We start from the raw sequence: 25,709 nt of genomic DNA, 5'->3' as shown, positions 1-25,709 counted from the left end.
CTGGCCCGGTGACTCTAGAAGTGGCTGCCCCAGGGCTTCAGAGACAAGGAGACCCTCCCGTGCTCAGAACATCAACATCAGCTATTTATTTCTGACCCTGATCATTAACCATGTGGCCAGTTTCGGATCAGCCACTGCTCTGGAGGGAGGATGGCACTTTTGTGGCTCTGCTCCAGTGGCCACAGCCCTTCACTCATACTTGCAGAAGTCCTTCAGTCCTTTGGGCAGGTGGAGCCCATCAATGGCCAGCCTGTGCACCACAGTCTTCTGGATCACTAGACGGCATAGAGTTTGCAGGGACGGCACTGTGGAGAGAGGACTGTCAGAGACAAACTCATCTGGGGGAGGTGACAACAGGGCTGAGGAGATCTAAATCTTGGTTCCTTATTTGCCATCAACCTGGGAATTACTTTCTGCTCTCAGGCTCAGCCTGCCTGGCGGGGCTGCTTGTATAGATAGTTGACATACACCTCTTCCTGAGCCTTTGTCTACACACCTGCTTCTATTGCAACAGAGTCTGATTCCTTCACCCTTTACTCAGCTTCATGTCTGATTTGCCTGTGCAACCACAGCCCAGTACATTGCAGGTTCCAGCGCAACACATTCAGACACGTGACCAGAGGTTTAAGTGAAAGGTTTACTGGGCTACAATGAACCAGACTTCAGAATTTAGAAGTTCTCAATCTGAGGTCCATGATGGCTCTAAGCCAAGAGGCCCAAATCTGTGAGCATTTTCCTAATCAAGACACACAAACTCACAGCTGAATGTGGTGGCCCCAACCCTCAGCAGGCTGCGGCAGAAAGGGGTGTCTGAAAGTCTGAGGCCTGCCTGAACGCCCAAGTTCCAGACCAGCCTGAGGTACAGAGTGAGTGGGTCTCAGAAAACCAAAACCAAATAAGTTCACTTATTTCTCAAGAAGCCTCAGGTCTAAAATTGGTTTTAGAATCCCTGTCTTAGGGGTTGGGATGTGCAGCATAGCAAGAGTGCTTGTCTAGCATGCATGAGACCCTGACTTGGTTTCCAAGACAAAAACAAACCAAAAATCCCTATCCTCCTATTGAAACATCGTCCAAGCTAAAAGGGACCTGTGGGGTCTTAGGCAAGCAGCTGAGTATACTGGTGCAGGCCCACGGCCAAGAAGCAATGTGTGCAAAACCACAAGCAGATGGATACCCTAGGCGAGACCAGATTCTCCATCTTCAAAACTAGTGCTGCACAATCTCAGGCCTTGCCAGCTGGCCGTGGTGTCCTAGCAGGTGCCTGTCCCTACACTAAGCCAGGTAAGGTGGAATACCTACAGCCATACTCCAGTTGGACCAGGCGCACACTCTTGGTGGAGGCAAACACATCTACCACAGCGTAGAGGGGCTGGGCAGCTGGCAGCCCCCGGGCACTGGGACCCATGTCTTCCCCGTTGATGACGATGTGCATGTCGGCGGTCCCATCCTCACGCGGGCAGAAGAGAACACCCAGGCGGCTACGGCGCGCTGTAGGAGGTAGCACGTTTTGTTCATAGAGCTGATCCAAGAGGTGGCTATAGAGCCCTGGCCGGCTGCGGCCCACCAGGCGGTCCCGGGGTATTCGGAACTGCTCGATGCGCAGATAGGGTTCAACCAAGAGGGCTTGGGGGCGGCTGGGGGCCGCTGACTCTGAATATGCTTGACCCTCCCGGGGCACGCGGTTGTGGTGGCGTGTGATAGCGAAGACCCAGCTGTGACCAAGGCTGACCAGGTCAGGCAGTGAAAACTCGGGCACAGCGGCCAGGCTGGCCGGGTCCAGAGCGGTCAGGCCAAGACGCAGATGCCCGCACCAGCCCAGCTCTTTTTCTTCTATCTCCACTAGGAATACCTGGCCCGGGGCTAGGGGCTCGCGACTGAAGCACACACCGTGGGCGAAGCTCTCCACGCGTGTGGCTCGCGTTCCCGACGGGTCCACGCGGATGTTGGCTCCGTGAACTTGATGGAAGCGGATGGGAGGGGGCTCCGGGCGCGCAGGACCCCGTGAGTCACCCAACCCTACGGGTTCGGAGGCAGCAGCCATCTCCCTGCCATGAGGCAAGCCCGCTCGTGCCAAGGGCTATTTTGGGCAGCGGGCTCAGATGGTGACCACAGGGGGACCATGTAAGGCATTTCCCCCTTGCCTACCTAACCCCGGCTCTGCCTGGGGGTCCTAGCGCCGCTTTCTCGGCATCTCGCCAGTAACATGTCCCTAGGAGCCTGGAAAACCTTGTCAACACCAAGATCATCTGATCTCTGGCACCCTGGCTAATAACCCTAGAAGCTGTGTACTTTGACCAGGTAACTGACCGCTCCCGACCCTCAGGCCGGCAGACAAGAAAAAAAAAAATGGACATGAGCAAGCTCTCACGTGATGCGGGCGTTCACGTGACTAGGACTACACATGACTTCCAATTCACCGGCGCCTCCTGGAGAGCAAGGACGCAAGGAAGCAGAGGTAAGGAGATTCCCGGACCGATGGGCGGCAATCGAGGCTCTGCGGCCGGGAGCTGGACCCGGGTGGGTGCTTCTCCGGGAGATGAGCGCCAGCTCCTCCCCAGGGACTGCTGCACCGAAGCTCAAAGGAGCTGGGGGACTGGTAAACATCCTCTGCCGATACTTCCTCCCGCAGATGCTCCGAGCCGCACTATCTCCACTGTTCTTGCTGCTGCTTGTGTCCTGGACGTCCCGGGGCGAAGCGGCTCCGGACCAGGATGAAATTGATTGCCTCCCCGGCCTGGCCAAACAGCCCGGTTTCAAGCAATACTCCGGCTACCTCAGAGCCTCGGATTCGAAGCACTTCCATTACTGGTGTGCGGCCCTGCCTGCCGAGGAGGGCTTGATAGCTGGGCGGGCGGATGGGTCTCTTACTTGCATCAATCCTGCCCTGTATCCTTCCTAGGTTTGTGGAGTCGCAGAAAGACCCGAAGAACAGCCCAGTAGTGCTTTGGCTCAACGGGGGGTCCCGGCTGCAGCTCCCTAGATGGGTTCCTTACAGAGCACGGCCCCTTCCTGGTGAGTTGAGCCCTGCTCTCCGCTGTGAGAGAGGACAGGAGAGTAGAGAGAGGCGGGAAATAAGGGAAAGAAGCGACAAGGAAAAGGCAGGAGGGGTGGGGGGAGGAAAGAACCTGTGGTTTCCCGAGTTTGTTTTCCTTCTTAACAATTGTATTTTGAGCCGGGCAGTGGTGGCACAGGCCTTTAGTCCCAGCACTCGGGAGGCAGAGGCAGGCGGATCTCTGTGAGTTCCAGGACAGCCAGGACTGTTCCACAGAGAAACCTTGCTTCAAAACAAACAAAAAAACCTACAATTTATTTTGTTTTGTTTTATCTGACCCTTGGCCTAACTTTCTGTACCTCTCCGGAGTGTGGCAATATGTAAAGAGCCTGCCGGGCGGTGATGGCGCTCGCCTTTAATCTCAGCCCTGGGGAGGTGGAGACAGACGGATCTCTGTGAGTCTGAGGCCAGCCTGGTCTACACAGCGAGTTCTAGGAAGGCTCCAAAGCTACAGAGAAACCCTGTCTTCAAAAACCAATAAACAAATAAAGAGCCTAGCACTGTGGCTCTTTCTCTCCACTCAGCTGTCCAATCAGACTCACACAGCTGTCTTTCCTCCCCAGATCCAGCCAGACGGTGTCACCCTGGAGTACAACCCCTATTCCTGGAATCTGGTACACCTGCAGCTGTGGGTCTTGCGGGGCTGTCTGGGTACTTGCAGGGGTGGGGAACCCTCTTCCGCTCATTCCCCCCTTCCCTCTAGATCGCCAACATGCTGTATATCGAATCCCCAGCCGGAGTGGGCTTTTCCTACTCGGATGACAAGACCTACGTGACCAATGACACAGAGGTGAGTCTGGCGCCTGCCCACCTGCCCCGTTCTCGCTGCCTCCCTGGAGATAGCGAAGATAACGTGATGAGGGGAGAGAGCACGGCCTCAGAATCCACTTTTGGCTCTGTCACGTGACCTGTGGTATAGGCTCATAGCAAAGTCACTTCCTCTTGCACAAAATAAGGTGGGCTGGGCTCGCTCTCTCTGAAGATCTCTCCAGCTTAAACCTCAAGTCTCCTGCCTCTTCCATCTCACTGTCCCCAGGTGGCTCAGAACAATTTCGAAGCCCTAAAAGATTTCTTCCGCCTCTTTCCGGAGTACAAGGACAACAAACTCTTCCTGACAGGGGAGAGCTACGCTGGCATCTACATCCCTACCTTGGCTGTACTGGTCATGCAGGATCCCAGCATGAACCTTCAGGTGCCAGGCTGCTACAGGAGGGAGGAGAGACACCTTGGGGCCGCGACCTTGGATTCCTTAGGTCAGCCTAGGCTAGGCGCTCCCTCACAGCCTGCTGGTTGTCCCTGAGCTGACTTCTCTGTGGCTTGCATGCCTCCTACTTCCGGAAGCTCACCTGCCAGGCTGCCACTCACGTTCTTTAGATTGAGTGACCTCACCCACCCCCACAAACCACTCTGGATTGATTTCAGCTTCTAGATTGCAGGTCAAGGGAGGGTCCCCTCATCCTCACCCTTCAGATGAACTGAGAACTCCGGCTCTTTCACAGGGGCTGGCTGTGGGCAATGGACTTGCCTCCTATGAACAGAATGACAACTCTCTGGTCTATTTTGCCTACTACCATGGTCTTCTGGGGAACAGGTACAGGAGGACGGTTGGGCAACATCGAGGGTGGGGCAAGTCATAAGATCTCAGATCTGTCCTCCAGCACATGATATTCCTGCTCCAGTTTATGAGTAGGTAGGGTTGACCAAACAAAGGGTTTGATGCTCAGAGGCCAAGAATAGAGACCAAGATGTAGAGGAAGTAAGGAGGCTGGGCATGGTGGAAAACAGCCGTCAGTCGGCACCTGGAAACAGGCAGCTGGGCTGCACAGTGAGTTTAGACCTTGACCGAACCCAGACTACCTAGAAAAGCCTGGTCTCGAAAACATTTCTTTTTTCATTTTAAAAGGGCCCCAAGGAAGACTATTTGTACGGACTGGGACTGGGGGCAGTTCTTGGGAACTGGGCTTGACAGCCTACACACCATACCCTGTCTTATCTTTCCTCTTCCACTGGGGTTAAGGTCTGAGGAGGTTGGAGGGGCAGGGACAGTGCCGCACCGCTTAGCACCTCTCTGCACCGCTTAGCACCTCCGCCCTCCCTCAGCCTGAGCACTTTGATCTGCAGGCTTTGGACCCTGCTCCAGACCCACTGCTGCTCTCAGAACAAGTGCAACTTCTATGACAACAAAGACCAAGAATGCATCAACAACGTGAGGTTCCATATCAGCCCTTCCACCCTAGTCCCGAGATGCGGCTCACCCCTCACCTTGGGAACCCCTTATCTCTCCAGCTCCATTGAGTCTCCTTTGGGTGGTACTGGGGGTTGAACCCAGGACCTAATGCTTGCACAACAAGCACTCTACCAACTGAGCTGTAGCTCCAGCCCACTTCACAGCCTCTCTGTCCTGGACCTTCCCATACTGTGGTGGTCTCTGCGAAATCCAGTGAGGAAATCGAAGCCAAGGATGCTTAAGCCACTTGCCTTAAGTCACAAGGCAGGGAACAGCGGTGCTAGGGCTGGACCCAGGTCTGGAAGATTGCTTCCAGTGAGCTTTGGGGTCTGGAAAAAAGTGGGCAAAGGGTAGTGACAGGAGATGAGGTAGGAAAGCAGCTAATTTTGAGGGGGGATGGGTAGGTCATGGAGGGTCACAGATCCGAAAAAACATGATGGTATGTTGGCACAGCTCCAGGAAGTATCTCGAATTGTGGGCAACTCTGGCCTCAACATCTACAATCTCTATGCGCCATGTGCTGGTGGGGTGCCCGGCAATGATAGGTAGGTGCTGCTGGCTATGTCTGGGGCCAACCCCAATGGCCTCTACAGGCCCAGCACCCATATTATTTATGTATTTTTCAGATATGAGGACACTCTTGTGATTCAGGATTTCGGCAACCTCTTTACTCGCCTGCCACTCAAGCGGACCTTCCATCAGGTATGTGAGGGCATGGGCTTTCCCTGGGCGAGTAGGTGGGGCAGAGAAGTAAAGGCCCTCACCCTGTGTCCGTGCCCCCAGGCACTGCTGCTGCGTTCTGGGGACAAGGTACGCTTGGATCCCCCCTGCACCAACACCACAGCCCCCTCCACCTACCTCAACAACCCGTATGTTCGGAAGGCCCTCCACATCCCCGAGAAGCTGCCCCGCTGGGACATGTGCAAGTGAGCTTCTGTGGCCACTCGTGATTCAGGAGGTGGCATCAGCAGGGTTCACAGGGGTCCTGCAGCTAGGGCTCCTCGGAGCGGGCGGTGTGGACATTCAGGGTGAAAATTAGCTGGGCACAGTATTTAATGGCCTTGACCTCCATCTTGATTGACATTCAATTAGCTCAGAGGTGGCCACATTGGTTATCATCAGATCATTTCCTGACATTTAGGGCGTAGGCGCTGTCCCAACTTCCACTACACTACAACCCAGAACTGCTCAGTTCATTCTGTGACCCCATCAAGTAAAAGGGTAGCCCTAGCTCATCAGAGCCTAGTGAGGTCTTTCCTGATTGGTCAGTGCCCAGTCTCTACTCTGTCATTACCAGCTGTTACAGCTTCCACTCCTGCTGGTCCCTTCACACTAAAGCCAGCTGTATCCCAGCCATTGTAACAACCAAAAGCTGCGCCCACACATCTCCAAGTTTGGGTGGGTTGAGAATCTCTGAGTGCCAGCTCGGTTCGAATAAGGAGACCTACAAGGAGAGGTGATAGACCCAGCACTGGGAATCAGAAAGCTCCGATTGTTCACTGGCCTCCTGTGTCTGTTTTTTTCTGCATCCTATGCATGTGCTCCCGGCAGCTTCGTGGTGAACTTACAGTACCGCCGTCTTTACCAAAGCATGAACTCCCAGTACCTGAAGCTGCTCAGCTCACAGGTATGTGGGCACAGCACAGCAGGCTCCAGCCTCCGCGGCTTCTGAAGCTTTCCGCCATTGTAGCCTTAGGCCCTAGAGCAGCAGGTCAGGTGGGGCGCCTCTCAGAGCTTGCCCCACCACGCCCTGGTGGTTGGTGTTTTTTTTTTTCTTCTGTTGCTATTCTGAGACTCCGTCTTGTTATGTAGCCCAGGCTAGCTTTGAACACAGCAAAACTGTCTCAGCCTCTCCAGTTCTGGGATTACAGGTGTGTGCCAACATGCCCAGCTCTGGAAAAGTGTCTTATGCATTCCCAGTGATGTTTTCTCTGCCTGTAAAATGAGACTAATCATCTGGGCATAGTGAGTCATAACTATAAGGCCAGCCCTGGGGAGACTGAGGAGACTTCAGATTCTAAGACAGTCTGGGCTCCCGTGATGAGACTGTCTTATCTGGGGGATGGGAGTATCTTCCTCCCTAGGTAGTAAAAGCATCTGACTGGTGCTTACTGGACATGTAGTATGCGATCAGAAAACAGGAGAATTTCAGGTTCCTACTGTTAGCCGGGCTTCTGCGTTCCCAGGAAGGTGGGGCTTGAACTAGGGAAGGGCTGAGGGCCTGGGCCTATCCCACAATTCTGTTTTCCCCTTCCCCTACTCCAGAAGTACCAGATCCTACTGTATAATGGCGATGTGGACATGGCCTGCAATTTCATGGGGGATGAGTGGTTTGTGGATTCCCTCAACCAGAAGGTAAGGTTGTGCTGGGGGGTGTGGGGTGGGGTGGGGTGCCAGGAGTGACTCTCGTCTGCAGAGGGCACACCTGGAGAGGACTCTCCAGTCCTGGGGTCTCGAGGACAGCTGGTGGGCAAGGCTGGCAGGAGCCACTGGCTGATGTCTTTCCCGATGGGCCAGATGGAGGTGCAGCGTCGGCCCTGGCTGGTGGACTACGGGGAGAGTGGAGAGCAGGTAGCCGGCTTTGTGAAGGAGTTCTCCCATATTACCTTCATCACCATCAAGGTAGGACTTGGAGCCTAGTGAGGGGCAGCTGAGGCCGGAGGGACAGTGGTGGGACCTCCCTTCTTTATCCTCTGGCTTTTGTTTCTTCTGGGTCACCACGGGTACATCAGGGCAAGCTTTCAGGGTGAAGAGGGGAGTAAAGGTCTTGGGATGAACCAGGGGGGAAGGGTGGTAAGTACTGGGGATCCGAATCTCATAAAGCTGTGCTCCCCAGGGCGCTGGACACATGGTCCCCACGGACAAACCCCGAGCTGCCTTCACCATGTTCTCTCGATTCCTAAACAAGGAGCCTTACTGAGGGGACCCATGGAAGTCCTCAGTCCTCCGGCCCCTCCCAGCCTCTCTCAACAGAGAGAGGTCCTCCTTTATGCAAAATGCCCCTGTGGGGCAGGTCCTGCTCTAACACTGTCCCCAACTTACCACAGCCCTGTGCATCCCAGCCTGGGCCTCGGGGTTTCACAGAGACAGCCTAAGGGCAGTGAGCACTTTGTTCCCGCCACCACCGTGCGGTGGCCTGACCTCCCCTCGCCTGCTTAATGAATGCCCCATCCCAGGACCCCAACAGAGCTCTAGGGCAGCCCAAGAAGAGGGATGGATGGATTGTAATTGATGGCTGACTGATTATGAAATTAAATCAGGTATAGCTTCAAACTGAATTCTTCTCTGTGGCACTGGGGACACTACAGGTATGGGTACGAGGGGGCCAGGGCTGATGCTGAGAAGACCCGATTCCTGAATGCCAGCTGCCTGGGTGGGATGAAGGACTCAGGCAGCCACTGCAGAGGGTGTGGCGGTACTGGAGTCCACAACGATGGCAGGACGGTTCTTGTCAATCACTTCTCGAAGCCCTTTGGCAAAGTGGAGGTCAGCCCCAACGGTGAGGAAGCCCTGGGAAGGGGACAGGGAGTCTCACTCTGTCCCTTAGGAGTTTGGAGACAGCTTTTCCAAACAAACACATAATTGAGAAATCTCAGGGGGAGCCCAGCTCCTTTGAGGTGTATCTCTATAGCTCGGCTTTGTTTCTGAATAAAATCCCTTGCTAGTTGCTAGGAAGAAGCAAGTAGTGGAGAAGGGGCTTTGGGGGACAGAAAGCACTGGGGTGTTGTAGGGAGGGGAAGACCCTGAAGTGCATCCTCCCACCCACAATCTACTTACCGCGTGGTTGGTCACCACCTCCCGCACAAAGTTGATGCCCTCGGGGAGGGGGATCTGCACCCCACGCCAGGTCCGCTCTGTGGGTGGGAGAGGCAAGCTCAGCTGGGTCCCTCCAGCTAAGCCCCTGCCCCCACTCTTTCCTTCCTCGCCCCCACAGCCCCTACCATTGAGCAAGGGCATCACTCCAATTTGCAGCAGCGTCTTCAGCGGGGCCTGCATTGGGATCAGCTGAGGGGAAAAGGGCACAGACAGGAGCACATGGGTGGTGGGTTGGTGTGAGCTGCCAGTCTGCCCCAGTGGACCCACCCACTGCCATCCCAACTCACTGCCAGAGACTCCAGCGCAGACTGATTTGAGTAGATCTGAAACCTGCAGGAGAGAAATGTGCACCTTGGCCACAAAACCTGGGGACTTCCTTTACTTGGGCCCTTCCTAAAAGATGGCCCCCCAAGTGTCAGCCTTCCAGGTCCCAGCTAGTCATCTTTCAGGGAGCTGCCATTCCCCGTGTGCATGCTTGGGTGACACTTGTCTTTGGAGACACCCCCCCTTTTTCCTTTTTTTTTCTCTTGTTTTTGTTTTGTTTTTTGAGACAGTTTCTCTGTGTAGCCTTGGATATCCTGGAACTCATTCTGTAGACCAGGCTGGCCTCGAACTCACAGAGATTCACCTACCTCTGCCTCCCAAGTGCTGGGATTAAAGGCGTGCGTCACCACCGCCCAGTCTGGAGCCCCCTTTTTTAGGCCTGCTACTTTCCCTTTGTCAAGAACGCCGATGTGCCAGGACTCCACTGCTGGCCCAGCAAGTACGGTTTCCTTCATTTAACAACATTCAACAATGTTTACTGCCTGTCAGATGGGTACTAAGCTTATTCAAAAACTTGAAATAGGGCTGGCAAAATGGCTCAAGTGTGGGTAAGGGCACCTACCACCAGGCCTGACTGCGTTTGACCCCTAGGGCACACATGGTAGAGGAGAGGATGAACTCCCACAGGTTGTCCTTTGACTACCACAGGTACTCCGTGGCATGCGACTTCCCACACACATAAGTGCATATGCACGTAGGCATACGCATATACACAAATTAATTTTAAAAAGAAAAGTTAGCCAGGTTGGTGGACCCCTAAAGCCAGCAATCAGGAGGCAAAGGCAGGCAATTTTCTTTGAGTACCAGACCAGCCTAGACCTTTGATCAGAAAGGAGTTGGGGTGGGACATGGTACTGGGAAGACGGCTCGGAGGTTAAGAGCACTTGCGACTCTTCCAGAGGCTGAGTTCAGTTCCCAGCACCCGTGTCTGACAATTCACATGGCTAATAACTCAGGCTTCAGGACATCCAACGCGCTCTTCTGACCTCTTCAGGCACACATGGCACGCGCGCTTGTGCTCAAAAACTAGAGGGGTGGAGAGAGATGGCTTGGCAACTAAGAGCACATACTGCTCTAGGGTACCAGCACTCATGTCAGACAGCTTACAACTGCCTATAACTCCAGCTCCAGGGGGAGAGGGAGGCAATGATCCTATGGCACCCGCACTCACACACACACATATGGATAATTAAAAACAAACTATTACTAAAAAACAAACAAGACACCAAAGTTGAGAGCTGCCACAGAGGCACAGGCCTTTAATCCCAGCACTTGGGAGGCAGAGGCAGGCAGATCTCTTGAGTTCGAGGCCAGCCTGATCTACAGAGTGAGTTCCAGGACAGCCAGAGCTACACAGAGAAACCCCGTCTCAAGACGGGAAGAAAGAAAGAAGGAAGGAAGGATGCTGGGCTGGAGATGCAGAGCTCTTCCCTAGCATGTATATAAAGTCCAGCTCTATTTCCAACACCACATAAATATAACATACATATGCTGCTGAGGCATGTACACACATGTGCATGCATGTGTGTGTGTGTTTGCATGGGTAAAAGTACACACGTGTGTAGGGGTATGTGTGGATGTATGCATGGGGAAGCTGGAGGTCAAACTCAGGTCATTTGGCCTCATGCACCATCGACTGTATTGTTTTGAGACAGAATCTCTGCATTGATCTGAAGCTCCCGTGTTAGGCCAGACTGTCCGGGAAGTGAGCCCCAGGGATCCTTCTGTGTTTTCCCCAGTGCTGGGATTACAAACCGTGACCCCTAAACCCCAGGTTTTTAGGTGAGTTTTAGGGCTCAAACTCAGGCCGTCATTCATTCACTTAGCTATCTCTCCAGTCCTTAGGATTGTTGGTGGTGATGTTTGAGGCAGGGTCTTGCTGCGCAGGGCAGCCTTGGCTGGCCTCAAACCCACTGGAGTTTTCTTACCTTAGCCTTTCAGGTGCTAGGATTACCTGGCTGAGCTGCAATACTGTAAAACACAGGGTGACTCAGTCCTCACTCATAGCCCTAAGAATCTGGGACTTTTAGAAATTGTTTGGCACTGATGAGGAAACTGAAGCTGCAGAGGTGATGTAAGCTGCCTGAAGTCACGTGGCTGTGTGGACTAGACCCTCCCTCTAGACTCCAAGACCCTGCTATCCTTCCTGGTTTCCTTTCAGCCTCTGTATCAGCACTGTCTGCTATGTAGCCACTAGCTAACAAACTGGGAAGTGCAGTTTAATTATAACTATAAAACGCAGACTCGCACATGGCCAGGGGCGATGACGCTAGGCTCAGCCCTAGAGAAGATGGTATTTTCACTGGTGTTCAGCACAGGAGGAAATGAGCCTTAGAATGAGAAAAATGACTTGCTTCAAGGTCACCATTGCACTGAGCCGAGGTTGATGCCCAAACCAGGGTTTCTATCCTCTTGGCTGTGTAACTGTGGGTGTGTCGTTTAGCCTTACAGAACCAATTTGCTGGTCTCTAATAATACCTGCTTTGCCTGCTTCTGGATGCTGGGAGAATGCAGAGGCGTTGCTTTAGAAATCACTGTTAGCTAGGAATGGTGACACATACCTGTAATCCCAGCACACGAGAGGCAGATCTCTTTGACTTTGAGGTCAGCCCAGTATAAAGAGTGCCAGTTCACCCAATGCTACGGAGTGAGACCTTGTCTCAAAAGAAAAAAAAAAGGATAAAAGTACTTTGGGGGCTGGGGAGATGTGGTTCAGTTGGTAGAGTGTTGCATCTAGCATGCCCTAGGCCTTGAGTTCAGCTCCTGAGCTCTGCCTAAACAGGACATAGTGGTGTGTGCCTGTGATCCCAGCACTCCAGAGATGGAGGCAGGATCATCTTTGGCTGTCTTCTAAGACAGAACTTGGATGTGTAGGTGTGGATATGTGTGTGCATGCATGTGAGGTCAGAAGACACCCTCCAGGGTGTTGGTCCTTAGATGCCTCCCACCTTTTGTTTGAGACAGGGTCTTTCGAAGGCCAGACGAGCTCTCATCAGCGCTCCCAAGGATCCACCTATGTCTAGTCATCATCACTGGGATTAAAAGCTTTTCCCGTGGGCTCTAGGGATTCAAACTCAGGGCCTTGTGCTGACAAGGCAAGAATTTTACCAATTGAGCCATCCCTATATCCTTGAGTTAAAAATCTTTTCTATTTTATGCGCATTGGTGTTTTGCCTGCATGTATGTCTGTGAAGGTGTCAGGTCCCCTGGAACTGGAGTTACAGACAGTTGTGAGCTGCCGTGTGGGTGCTGGGAATTATTGATCTGAAAGAGCAGCCAGTGCTCTTAACCACTGAGCCGTTTCTCCAGACCCGAGTTAAAATCTCCATTCATTCATTTATTTTGAGACAGTAGCTCACTATGTAGCTCTGGCTGGCCTGTATCTAACTATAGAGACTAGAGCAACCTTAAACTCACAGAGATCCACCAGCCTTTGTGGAGTACTTAGAGGCATGAACCGTAACACCCACACGAGTTCAGTTTCCTATGCACTAACAAAGACAGATCCCAGCTTGTTAGAGGCTTACAGGAAGAGCTTGGTTTTAGCCCCATGGTTCTGTTGGGCAGCTGTCACTATCACAGAGATGTTAAGGCTCAGAAGCTAAGGGCCCACCCAGGATCCTTATCGACCGCATACCTGCGAAGGTCCAGCTTAGTTCGCAGTGCCTTGCCCCGGAGTGTCATCTTAGCACTGAGACGCCCTTCCTGAAGGGAAGTGTGCAGAGCCATTAGGAACTGGGAATGTTTGGAGCCCACCTCACAACCCACTTCTCGTTGATCCCCAGGTACCCTCATTCTGGGGCCATATCATACCATGATCATCTTAGACAGCTCAACTTCAGGCAGCATGGGTGGGGCCAAGGTGATGGTGACGCTGGCAGTGACAGAGATGGTGGTGCCCGAGGGCTTGATGGTGCAACGCGGAGGGCTCACAGCCTGCAGCTTCAGCTTCAGTGGGGAGTTAATCACTGTAGGGCTCTGGAGACAGGGTAAGGAAGGTGGGTCACAGTCCCAAACTGTTACCTGGTGAGCCCTGGGGATACTGGGCAGACAAAGTCTCAGCCTTTGGGGAGACAAGGATTGCAAGTACAGACTGTGGTACCGCCCCATGCCCTTCTGACCTGCACCCAGCCCCTATGAGTTGGTCAAAGTAGTGTCCTTCCTTCCTTCTCTTTTGAGATGGGCTCTTGTTATGTTGCCTGACTGGTCTTGAAACGCTGAACTCCAGAGCTCCCCCGGCTCAGCCTTCAAGTGCTGGAATTATAGCATGCATCCCACACCTGACTCCCTGCCTCCCACCCCGACACTTTCTCCTCAGTATTTAATCCAGACTCAAACCCAGCTGGGACTCCCCGGGGATGGATGACCTTCTTGCTTAAACATCCCTCCTCATCTCTGAGCTGCTCTACAGGACATGTAATACTATTAAATGCATGTGCTTACTCACTGCTAAGCGTGATTCTGAGCCAGGTGTGGTAGCTAAACCTGTAATCCCAGTCTTTGGGAGGTAGGGTAGAGGCAGGAGGATCAGGCATTCACACACACACACACACACACACACACACACATATATATATATAAGCATATATATATATATATGTGTGTGTGTGTGTGTGTGAATATATATAATTTGAGGCTATATGAGAATATGAGATCCAGTCTCAAAAACAAACATCCCCTTAAGCATAATTCTGACCACAGCACACACAGTAGCTCAACCAAACGAGCCTGGTACTATTATCCTCATTTTGTGTATGTGCATGCGGTATGTGTGTATGTGCACACACAGGTGCACGCATGAATGTATGTTCTTGCTATAGCTCAACTTAGGTGTCTTTCTTTATCAGTTCCAACCTTACTTTTTGTGACAGAGCCTCTCTCTGGACCTGCAGCTCACCGATCCAGCTAGATCGACTGACTAGCAAATTCCAGGGATCCTCCTGTCCCCTCCCCAGAGCTGTGTGTGACAGCTCTGCTCCCAGCTCTTAACACGAGTGCTAGGGATCCGGGCTCGGTTCCTGATGTGTCTAAGGCAAGCATATTACTCACTGAGCCAATTCCCCCAAGGAACTGAAGCAGAAGGACTAAGGTCTGTGTGGTCATTCAGTGGCAGAGCTGACCGACAAATGCCAGCAGCCTGGAAACACAGCTGTACTCTTAACCACTCCGCCATTGTGTAGACGCTGATGGCAGCACAAACAGCAGCTGTTTTACCGAACACGTGCTCCACAGCTGGTGCTGTCTAATTACACGCGTTACTTCACTGAGAACTCATGACACGCTTACAAGGTTATGTGCATCGAGGAGGCCAGCATGACCTGGAGTCACAGGACTCAAATTCCTGTCACTTACAAAATTGTAGCTCTGTAGTTTCACATGCTTGCAGTGCCCTCGGAAACCAGAAGAGGGCACTGGGTCCTCTTGAATTAGAGTTCCAGACAGTTGTTAGCTACTGCGTGGGTGCTGGAAACCAAACCCTGGGCTCTCTTTGAGAGAAGCGAGTACTCTGAATCACTGAGCCATCTCTCCAGCCCCCATGGAGTGAATATGTATGTTTGTATGTATGTATTTATATATGTATATACTATATGTGTATGTATGTGTGTGTATACACACACACACACACACACACACTTGTTTTGTTTCTCAAGACAGGGTTTCTCTATAGCTTTGGAGCCTCTCCTGTAACTTGTTTTGTAGACCAGGCTGGCCTTGAACTCACAGAGATCTACCTGCTTCCACCTCCCGGGTGCTGGGATTAAAGGCATGCACCACCACCACCCGGCATATTTTTAAAAAATATTTGTAGATGGGGCTAGAACTTGGGGCTTCACGCCTACACGGCAAGCATTCTGCCAACTGTGCTATATCCCAAACCCCTGTTTTAAATGTTTTCATTCCTTCCATCCTCCCCATTAAATAAAGGTAAAGAAATGAATGTAGCAACCACCCCGAAGGCCCCGACACTTGGAAGGCTTAGGTTCTCTCCCAGCCTCCCAGCTGCTCTGTGAAGTCGACAGGGCAGGCAGTGCCAACCCTGCTCCACAGAGTGGGAAACAGGCTTGGCGAGGTGAGGGGACTTGGCCACAGGCAAAAGGCCAGGCTTTCAGTTTCCTCTACAGCCACCGCTGGAGATCTCCAACTGTACCCGCCACCTACCACCTCACTGTTGTGATGGTGGGGTGACCTTCAACCCCATCCACACCCTTGCCTCTAGCCAATACTCACCAGAAGAACAATGCTCCCAAAGTAGGTGGCTCTCAGAAGCATGTCCAGGTCACTTGGCACCTGAACAGGGGAATCAGGAATGAGACAGGGTCACTGACCCCTCCATCATGGGCCCTTCTTCACCCAGCCTCAGACAAGCCTGGCATACCTTGTCCCCCACAAGCGTCAGCTGCAGAGCTCCAGCCTGGAAGTAGCTCTCCATGGCGGAGTCAAAGAAGGACTCAGAGAAGGCCACATACACCATCCTCTCTTCCTCCTCCAACTGTGGCTCCACCGCCCTGTTGAAGAAGCTCCAGTTCCCATCAGTCAAGGGGAAGAATGTTCCCTGGAATTGGGAGTTCAGGGTCAGGGTCAAGGCAGATTGGATTTGTGCCAGGCACAGTCAGGAGCCATGGAGAACTGAACTCTGTGGCTGTCCTGGGTTGGGGGTGGAGGGGTACTCATGGGTTCATCTCTCAAGAAGTATTGCAAAGAGGCCAGAATAACAGGAGGAGCACAAGAAGCAAGGCATGGAGCTGAAGAGACGGTTCAGATATTAAGAGCATGTACTGCTCTTCCAGAGGACTGGGGTTCAACTCCCAGCACCCACATAGTCTCAACAGTATGCCAGTTCCAGAGGATCCTTCAGTTCTCCACAGGTACTGCAAAGACACTGCTGTACTTACAAGCGGGCAAAACTTTCACACCATAAATAAACCCAGAAAGAGAAGGAAGGAAGGAGCAAAGAAACAAAGAAAAGGAAGACAGAGTGGACCAGGGAAAATAACACGGCAAAGGAGGAGTCTGAGTGGCCTTGGATACTGGCAGCAGTAATCACAGCCAAATTTACATATCCATCCTGGCCACCCAGGTCCAGGTACTCAGTGCCTTCCTAGACTTATGTGATTTTGAGATGTGGTCTTGCTAATGTAGCCCCGGCTGGGCTCAACTTCATGGCAATCCTTCTGCCTCGGTCTTCTGTGTGTTGGAATATACCAGTGTGCGCCACCACGAATGCTTCCTTCGGTCTGTTTAACAGAAGGCTCCTTTGGTCCACGCCACAGCCCTGGAAGTCATGGTATCTCGCTCTGTTCTCTGCACTTATTAGGAAACAGGCACAGATGGGTGAAGCCATCTGCCTGATGTCGTGCTGCTGGCCAGGGGTGGGATCAGGATTTGAACTTAAGACAGTTGAGCTGCAGAATCTTTAGAACACTTTGTTGCCAGCCACAAGAAGGCGCAAAGGTGGTCACATACGAACTGCTGATGTCTAGCAAGTTCAGAGTCACCAGAACACAGCTGGGGTGCCCTATTTCCTGGGACCTAGTCCTGCTCTACAGGAGCCCTGCCTTCTCTCCCTCTCCCTAAAATAAAATTACTTAAACTTATAAGTCACTCCCTCCCTGTGGTCCACGCTTTCCCATTCTTCAAATCTGTGAAATAAGAACCTGAAAGCTGTCTGGCCTGGTGGCCAGAATTTAATCCCAGAATTCCCATTCCCGAGGCGGAGGCAGGCAGATCTCTGAATTCAAGGTCAGCCTGAGATTCAAGCCAGCTAGGGCTAGTTCTCTAAAAACAAACATCGAACCTTGAAGCCTGCAGGCTCAGGATGGCTTTGGTGGCTGTCCACTTTCTCTCTAGCCCCCCTACCTAAGCCCACCTTGGACAAAAGAAAAGGCCTCCATCCAATTCAAAGACATCCCAGTAATTCCTATGTCCTGATGACTTCCTGGCCAGGAACTGAAGAGAGAATCCATCAGGGAGAGATCTCATATCTAACCATTTCAGCTGCCAAAAAGGCTGCAAGGCAGAACCTGGGTTCAGCACTCTCCAGTCAAGCCTTGAAGGCCTAGGAAAAAAGATCCACTAACCTAGCCACAATGGCTGTGTCCTGAGCCTGTGAAAGGCGCTACAGGTTTTGATTCAGACATTCTAATGTGCCCTTCTTTTCAGCCTGTCCTGATCATCTGCTTAGGGCTTGTAATGCTGAGCTGTAAAAACTGCCTGTTCCCACTAGAAGGGAATTGTTTTCTCCACGCTAAGGTCCCGGGCCCATTTCTTCCCTATCCTCTCTCGCCTTACTCCCCCATCACATCATTACCCAGGTACCAACCAAGGCCCCTCACTACACCCAGCTGTTAAACAAACGGAGCTACTGATGAACTCTCCAGGTCCCTTAGGTAGAGCCCAGTGGAGGGGACCACCAACTGCCACACCCGATGATCCGCTCAGCTCAAAGAAGCCAGACTGATAGCTGCCCACATTCCCTAGAGGCAGATCAGGCTACTCGTTGGGGTGTGGGGATGAGAACAGGAGGTAGGAACAGGCCAAGTGGGGCAGGGACCCCAAAGCAGCAGTTGTGAGAATGTCCTGGCTGGAGGCAGGATGCCAGGAGAGTGCTCTGCTCCCGGCTTCAGGTTTTCAGGTTTTCAGACACTCCTGCCTCGAAGCTACACCTGAAGCTATACCTAAAGACCTGCCTGAAAGCACAGTCACCTGGACACGGTGGCTGGGCCAACCGGACTGACCAGCTCAGCCCCCTCCCAACACCTCCCTTCAGTGTCCACCATCAGAGTCCAGACTAGCAGCTATATGGTACCCTACTTCCTGCTATCCAAAATATTTATTTCTAACTCAAAAAAACTCAAAAAAAAGTTCTAATAACATAGCTGTATTTTCACACACACAAATTCAACTATCATTAAAAGCAGCAGTTGGGGGCTGGAGAGACAGCGCAGTGGTTAAGAGCACCGGAGGATATGGGCTCGGTTCCCAGCAACCATGACAGCTCACAGTAGTCTGTAGGTCCAGATCTAGGGTACCTAAACCCTCTTCACACATGGACTGCACAGACAGACAGACAAAACCACTTATATACAGAAAATAAAAATAAACCTTAAAAAAAAACCAAGTATTATTGCTGGGTGTGGTGGCATACGTCTTTAATTCTGGCATTCAAGAGTCAGAGACAGGGGGATCTCTAAGTTGTGAGACCAGTCTGGTCTGCAAAGCAAGTTCCAGGAAAGTCAGGCAACACAGAGAGGCTACTCTGTCTCAAAGAAACAGCATTGTCAGGCTGGCAAGATGGCTTCTCTGATAGGGGAACTTACTGGCAGTCCTGAGGAGCTAAGTTTGATCCCCAGGATCCCAGGTGGATGGAGAGAACCAACTTCCCCAAGCTGACCTTTGACCTCCACATGTGTGTGCCATGGCATGTGTTGTACACACACAATATTGTATCAATCAGTGGACATTTACAGGCTAGATGTCCCACAAACGTGACACCATTTTAAACGGTGAACCTGAACATTCTCAGACCATGGTACCCATGGAGGGCTTGGACTCAGTCCCCCTCAAAAATCCCAAAGAAGACTGTTGGCGCCTGATTCACAGGGTTGGGAGAGGCAGGGGATGGGCAGGGCACGAGCAAGTCTCTGAGGTAAGGACTTTTGTGGGGCACAGCTGGACAGGAGGAGCTGCAGAGACACGGGACAGAGCTAGAAAGGTGGGGCTTGCCCTCCAGATCCAGGGGGCTGAACCCAAGGCAGCAGCAACAGCAGGAAGACACAGCAGAACAGCAGAGGAGAGAGAGTCAGTTTGCAGAGCCCTGCTTGGCCACAGAGAGAAGGAAGCTGGTTGGCGGTCAGAGGTCACAAGTAACCAAGTCAGGCAGCTCACCCGGAATTCCAAGTCCATATTGCCATTGGAGACCACAGGATCCTTCAGGAGGGAATAGTCGATGCCGACGAGATCATCCACAGGACTACGCACTGCAGAAAGGGCTCAGGTCACTCCAAGCTGGGTCTGGTGCTAAACCTCTCTCTGTCTTTCCTGCATAAATACTGACACTCCTCCCCTCCTAAGGTTCTTATGGGGATCAGATGGGCTTAAAGCGGCAAGCACTTAGAGCCTGGGGTGGTGTCCATGCTCGGTAATGAAGTAATTGTGAGTTCCCCGACTACTGTGACCACTGGAAAGTTTTCATCAAATCACTAAGCAAGACTGAAAAGGAGGGCCCAGCAAAATGGCTCATCAACTAAAGGAACTTGCCTCCCAAGCCTGGCAACCTGAGTTCAAACCCCAGAACCTGTACAAAGGCAGGAAACAGTCAACTGCACAGTGTTCTCCTCTGACCTCTGCACATACACCATGACATGAGCACACACACACACGCACACACACCATACATGCAGAGTAATAATAATGTGTTTTTAAAATGCTTCAGGGGGCCGGAGAGATGGCTCAGCGGTTAAGAACATTGCCTGCTCTTCCAAAGGTCCTAAGTTCAATTCCCAGCAACCACATGGTGGCTCACAACCATCTGTAATGAGGTCTGGTGCTCTCTTCTGGCCTGCAGGCATACATGCAGACAGAATGTTGTGTAAATAATAAATAAATAAATAAACAAATAAATATTAATAAAATAAAACAAAAATTCAGATGGCAAAGGAGTCACTTCCCCTGAATTACTTCTCAGTGCCCTTCACCCAACAAATCTGATGGGACAAAATTGCTGATCCACGGTAGACAGACATAGTGGCTTAGGAAGAAGGGACTTATGTTAATTGAGCACCCATGAAATGATGGAGACAAATGGGGCCCCATGATCAGCAAGCACACACTAAAGATCTTGATAGCTCCTGGGGGAGGTGTTGCCAGACAAATTAGGAACCTAAGGTTAGACAGCAGGTCAACGACACATTTGAACCCAGGACAGCTCCATGGCTGGACTTGGAAGGGGTCTGTTGTGAGAAACTGTATGACAACAGCTTACAGCTTCCTTCCACCCCCAACCCCAGTCCTGGGTCAGGTCTCTCAGCCCCACCAGCACTGACTCACCGGGCACCGTGTCCAGTAGAGAGTTAAGCAACACTGTCCCAGCGTGGTAGAGCACAGGGCAGATCTGGGGGGACAGGACCAGAGTCAGGGCTTCTCAGCACCAGGCCACCCCTACTTTGGTACCCAGGTCTGCCACCGCCCGCACCTGCTGGTTGAGGAGGAACCGCATCCCGGAAGTGATGAACGTGGAGAAGAAGTTATATATTCCCCTACAATGAGAGGAGAGCCTGGGTTAGCTCAGCCCTTGCCCTGACCACAAGCCAGGCCCAGGAAAAACACAGTGCCCAAAAGAGACAGTTAAAACAAGGGCTCCTGAGTTCCAGCCAGCTCCTCAGTAGAATGCCCCAAGATCCAAGCCCAGCCCTTCTCAGCTTGACCCTCAAGGTTCCCGCCTCTGTCATGTGCCTCACACCCTCACAGCTGCTCAGAGCTCCCCAGGTCTAACCTGTACACTCCCAATGCCCTCCCCAGTGTTCCTGCCCACTGCGGTCTGACTGGGCACCAACGCCTCCTGTTCCAGTCAGTCTTCTCAGATCACCCTCCATCCTGAACACTGTCCTGGTTCTACCTCCTGGGCACTCATGAGCACTGTTTAAGTCCTGACAGCTGAACTCTAAACTGCTTTCTAAATCATTTGTTGAACAAACAAAATCTGACAGTGTATGAACACCAGATGACAAATCTATAATGTTCCCCTCAAAAAAATCAATGTCAAGGACACTTGATCCCCAATATATCACTTTGTGCTATTATTATTATTATTATTTTGGTTTTCCGAGACAGAGTTTCTCTGTGTAACAGCCCTGGCTGTCCTGGAACTCGCTTTGTAGACCAGGCTGCCTCGAACTCACAGAGATCCACCTGCCTCTGCTTCCCAAGAACTGGAATTAAAGGTGTGTGCCACCATGCCTGGCTCCAGTTTCATTTTCTAAATTCAGGTGCTGAAGGTTGAACTCAGGATCTTATGAATGCTAGGCAGGTACTCTACCACTGAGCCAGTTCCAGCCCCAGGCATACTAATCCTAACAATTACATTTAATCTTAGCAGTTAGACATGTATTATATGCCAGGGACTGTTCTAAATATTCTACACATCTGACAACACAGTGCCCATGATGATCTGGGAAGATAGATTCCCTTCTCCCCATATCCCAGAAGACATCAAGGCACTGAGCTTCCCTGACTTGCCAAGTTCACACAGCCGGGAAGGGGTGGAGGGACTAGGATTTGGGCACTTTCGGTGGGATTCCCAAGACTTGCCCTTTTTCTGTGCTAGGAAATTTGACTGTGGGGCTCAAAGGTGTGCACTGCGACCAGGACTTACTTGAAGGTTCCCCCGAAGGCCATATCCATTTTAGAGACCAAAGCCTCGCAGGAGACATTGGACACTTTAATCCGACCAGCAGGATCCTGGGAGAGCTTCAGACCTGTGCGGATGGACACACCCTCGGCCGAGGCATTGATGTAGCCCCCATCATAGCTGCCAAAGGGGGGTTCGTGTTCACCCCGGTGGGAGAGGAACTGAGGTGCCACTATCCTTTTCTTTACCTGTACAACATCCCCACTGCCTTCTAACCCTCCTCCATGCCAAACCCTTCTCTCCAACATGACCCGCCCTTACTTTCAGGACTTTTTTTTTTTTTAAATGATCCAATGAGTTTAATTAGCGTTGTTTGCATAAGCATGGGTGTGAAGTTACTAACTGGAGTACTCTGCCAAGTACTACCATCTACACTTTAGAAAAATGACTCCCTGCTCCCTCGTAACCATTCACTGCCTGTAGCTAGGGATGGAGAGTCATAAACCCTCCTCATACCTCCTCTTTACCTTCACCAGACAGCCTACCAAACCCTCCACTTGCTTGGAGAAACTGAAACCTAGCAAGGCTTGTGGATACTGGGCCCAGCCACCAGGCCCTCCCCTGAGCGTGTGGGGAGAGGGGGAGGGGGTGGTGGGGGTGCTTACAAGAACCAGTAGAGAAGCTGCCTCCGGAAGTGCAGCCCCAAAGACGCATTGGAGATGTGCAGCAACAGCTCCTGGTCTGGCTGGAAGTGGAGCTCTGATGATATCAACTGCAGCTGTGTGACCTTCACCCTGCAGAGGGCAGGGGTCAGGGTCGGTCCAGGGCCGAGGGGAAGGGACTCACCCAACCACAGGGACTTCGTCCCTCCTCTTCTAACTTCTGCATACTGGGAAGTCGGATTGGTGGGATGGAGTTTTCCTTTGCCCCTCAAGAGCTCAACCTGGATCGGGTAACTCAGAGATCTGCTCTCTGGACCCAGGGGGGTTAAATGGCCTTCCTCTTTTCTTATGTATTTAATGTTTAAAAGACAGTGAGTTGGGCCGGAGAGATGGCTTAATGGTTAAGAGCATTTGGCTGCTTTTCCAGAGGTTCTGACTTCAATTCCCAACAACCATATGGTGGCTCACAACCATCGATAATGAGATCTGGTGCCCTCTTCTGGCCTGCATGCATACATGCAGACAGCACACTGTAAACATAATAAATAAATTTTTTAAAAAAGAGCTGGGTGGTGGTGGTCTATGTCTTTAATCCCAGCACTTAGGAGGCAGAGGCAGGAGGATCTCTGTGAACTCAGCCTGGTCTACAGAGTGAGTTCCAGGACAGGCTCCCAAACTACACAGAGAAACCCTGTCTCAAAAGACCAAAAAAAGGAAAAGAGTGAGTCACCAGGCGCAGTCCTTTAACCCCAGCACTTGGGAGGCAGAGGTAGACCATCTCTGCATGGGTTCCAGGTCTACACAGAAACATGGGAGTCTCCATTTGCTATTCAGACTGATCTTAAATGTGTGCGCCCAAGGGATCCTTTTACAGGAATTACATGTATATTTATATTATATTACACACACACACACACACACACACACACACGAGGATTTGGTTTAAAAAAGAAAAAAAAGCTGGGCATAGTGGCAAACGCCTTTAGTTCCAGCAAACAGAAGGCAGAAGCAGACTAGCCTCTGGGTTGAAGGCCAGGCTAGTCTACAGAGTGAATTCCTGGCTAGTCAGGCTACATAATAAGACCTTGTCTCAAGAATAAATAGGGACTGAAGAGATGGTTCAGCAATGAAGAGCACTGGCTCGTCTTCCAGAGAACCAGGGTTCAATTCCCAGCACCCACATGGCAGTTCACAATTGCATAACTTCAGGTTCAGGAGACGGGATCCAACACCCTGACACAGACATGAATGCAGACAAAACACCAATGCACACAAAATGAAATTATTAACTCTTTATAAAAAAAAGGAAAAAAGATCTATATAGTCTTGTTACTTGCACCGCATCCTCTGCCCAAACTGTGATCGCTAGACCTGTTTTCGCTTGTTTCTTTGAGACAGGTTTCGCTGCACCGTCGCTCTGTAGACCAGACTGGCCTGGAACTCAGAGATCTGCCTGCCTCTAGCGTCCCAAGTGCTGGGATTAAAGGCGTGCACCACCACCACCACCCGGCCTTGTTTTGATTATTTTAAAGTCTAACCGGGCCTTTTAACTTGAGATCCTGCCCCAGCCCCCGTCTCCCCCGAAAGCACCGATCACAGGCGTGTGTCAGACTCAGCTTTCCACCTCCATCACTTTAACTCATCCCACTTCACAGCTCTCCCATCTCTGCCATCCTTAAACTTCCTCCCTTTTAGCGCCACCCTATGCCAAGACTCCACTCTCGGCCACTGGTAAATTCTTCCCAGCGCACCTCCACAGTGTTTTTTGGTCCAAGCTTCAATTCTACTGGGTAGTAGTCCCCTTTCTTGGGCCCGCCTACCTTCATCCGTTACCTTAGAGTCCCACCCTGCTTTACTGGCCACGCCCCCAGTCCAGGGGTCTCCCAGGTCACCCCACCCATCTTTGAGACCCCGCCCCCAGGCCCTACTTACTCAGAGATGTTGTAGTAGAAGTGGCCCTTATTGCCGTACAGGTCCGGGATGGTGATGGTCTCCAGCTCTTGCTCCAGAAAGCGCAGCCCCTCCTGCTTCACTGAGGTAGCACCGAGACCCTCAGCTCCCGTGCCCGCAGTGAGAGCACCCCACCCGGTCCACGACGCCCGCCTCGCGCCTTACCCAGCTCCAGCGCCGCGGAGGTGACGCGGATCTTGCATCCCGGGAGCTCGGCGTGAGCACCTGCCAGGAGCGCTATGAAGAGGGCCAGAAGCAGGGCCATGGCGACCAGGCCTGGAGGGGTAGGGTGAGGTTTCAGGTGTCACCTGGGCTGCTCAAAACTACTCTTTGGACGTGCAGCTAAAACGGGGTGCTGGCCCGGACCGTTATTCTCCATAAAACTGTTCGGAGCACTCGGAACCAATAATCTTGTCTCCATTAGCTAGAAGCAGAAACCGAGGCTCCGAAGCGCGATGCGACTTGCGCTTTGCCTCTAGAGGATTTGGGGCTCGGTTCCCTCGTGCAACCTCCGCGTGACGAGTTTGGACCTCAGGAGGATGACCGACCTCCCCCCCCCCCCCATTTTTCCTTTTCCTTCAGAGGAGGAGGGCGTGTGCTGGCTTGTATGTTGGTATGGCAACCACCACACGCGCATTCCTGCTGAGCTGCTTGCGGTCTCCCAGGCCGCGCGCAGGGGTGGCCGGGCTGACCGCTGTCTCCTGGGTTCTCCCGCTCTCCCGGCTCCCCCAGGTCCTAAATCTCTCCCATCAAGCACTCGGCCTGGTGTTCCCATCCCAACGCCCTCCTTCATCTGCCCTCCTCTCCACCTGGGTTCTGCGGGCCATGCGGCTCAGGAGGGTCTAGGGGTACCATGGGGACGCGCCCCAACTCACTTAGTGTTGGAACTGGGGGACGGCGCGGTAACACCGGACGGCAGACAATGCAGGGGATCCGGGCGGCGGGGTCTGGCGGACAGCGCGGGTCCAGCAGTCTTTATAAGCCTGGGCCTCCCGACCCCCCTCCTCGCTGCTCTTCTCCCCTCCTCCTTGGGGGCTGGGAGGGGACGGGGCGGGACGCTGGCAGCAGGGAGGGTGGAGAGAGCAGTACCGAGCTTGTCACAAGCCCGGCTGCTGTCTGGACAAGTGGGGGGACTTGCTTCTAAAAGAGCGAGAAAAGTGCAAACGGCGGCCTGCCGAGCCACAGCTGTCAAATGCCAGTCACCTAAGCTCTTCCTGCATACTCCTCAGCAAACCCCATCACTTTACTGCGGAGCCTCAGTTTCCTCATCCAGCACAGAATCACGGAAGCTCCCGGTTCCGCATCCATGCAAGACCCGAGCCTATTTTCCTT

General features: G+C 52.3%; 3 protein-coding genes across 3 annotated transcripts; 1 reads left to right on the top strand and 2 right to left on the bottom strand.

The window, feature by feature from the left end:
- Positions 1-63: 63 nt before the first annotated feature.
- Neurl2 (neuralized E3 ubiquitin protein ligase 2) lies at positions 64-2,473 on the bottom strand. The gene is made up of 2 exons (XM_048441043.3): positions 1,300-2,473; positions 64-305 (listed from the first exon to the last, which is right to left on the bottom strand). Exons 1-2 carry the CDS (start codon positions 2,039-2,041, stop codon positions 190-192), a joined length of 858 nt encoding a protein of 285 aa, XP_048297000.2. The 5' UTR covers positions 2,042-2,473; the 3' UTR covers positions 64-189.
- On the top strand, positions 2,445-8,552 carry Ctsa (cathepsin A). The gene is given in 16 exon segments (XM_048441041.3): positions 2,445-2,517; positions 2,630-2,808; positions 2,900-2,954; positions 2,956-3,012; positions 3,616-3,666; positions 3,756-3,842; positions 4,089-4,244; positions 4,552-4,643; positions 5,174-5,258; positions 5,733-5,824; positions 5,906-5,981; positions 6,063-6,205; positions 6,831-6,906; positions 7,545-7,634; positions 7,797-7,901; positions 8,116-8,552. Coding segments are annotated over 16 exon segments (1,470 nt in total). The 5' UTR covers positions 2,445-2,475; the 3' UTR covers positions 8,200-8,552.
- On the bottom strand, positions 8,486-25,409 carry Pltp (phospholipid transfer protein). The gene is made up of 16 exons (XM_048441042.3): positions 25,253-25,409; positions 24,543-24,653; positions 24,360-24,459; positions 22,431-22,559; positions 21,790-21,945; positions 20,611-20,674; positions 20,466-20,529; positions 19,305-19,396; positions 15,796-15,972; positions 15,648-15,707; positions 13,233-13,397; positions 13,057-13,124; positions 9,383-9,425; positions 9,221-9,284; positions 9,057-9,133; positions 8,486-8,789 (listed from the first exon to the last, which is right to left on the bottom strand). The coding sequence occupies exons 2-16, from the start codon at positions 24,640-24,642 to the stop codon at positions 8,667-8,669; spliced, it is 1,482 nt and encodes a 493-aa protein (XP_048296999.3). The 5' UTR covers positions 24,643-24,653; positions 25,253-25,409; the 3' UTR covers positions 8,486-8,666.
- Between the last annotated feature and the right edge of the window lie 300 nt (positions 25,410-25,709).

Source organism: Myodes glareolus, chromosome 10 (assembly GCF_982192425.1).
Source record: "Myodes glareolus chromosome 10, mMyoGla1.1, whole genome shotgun sequence".
Lineage (NCBI taxonomy): Eukaryota > Metazoa > Chordata > Mammalia > Rodentia > Cricetidae > Myodes > Myodes glareolus.
This window is presented reverse-complemented; position numbering and strand designations above follow the sequence as displayed.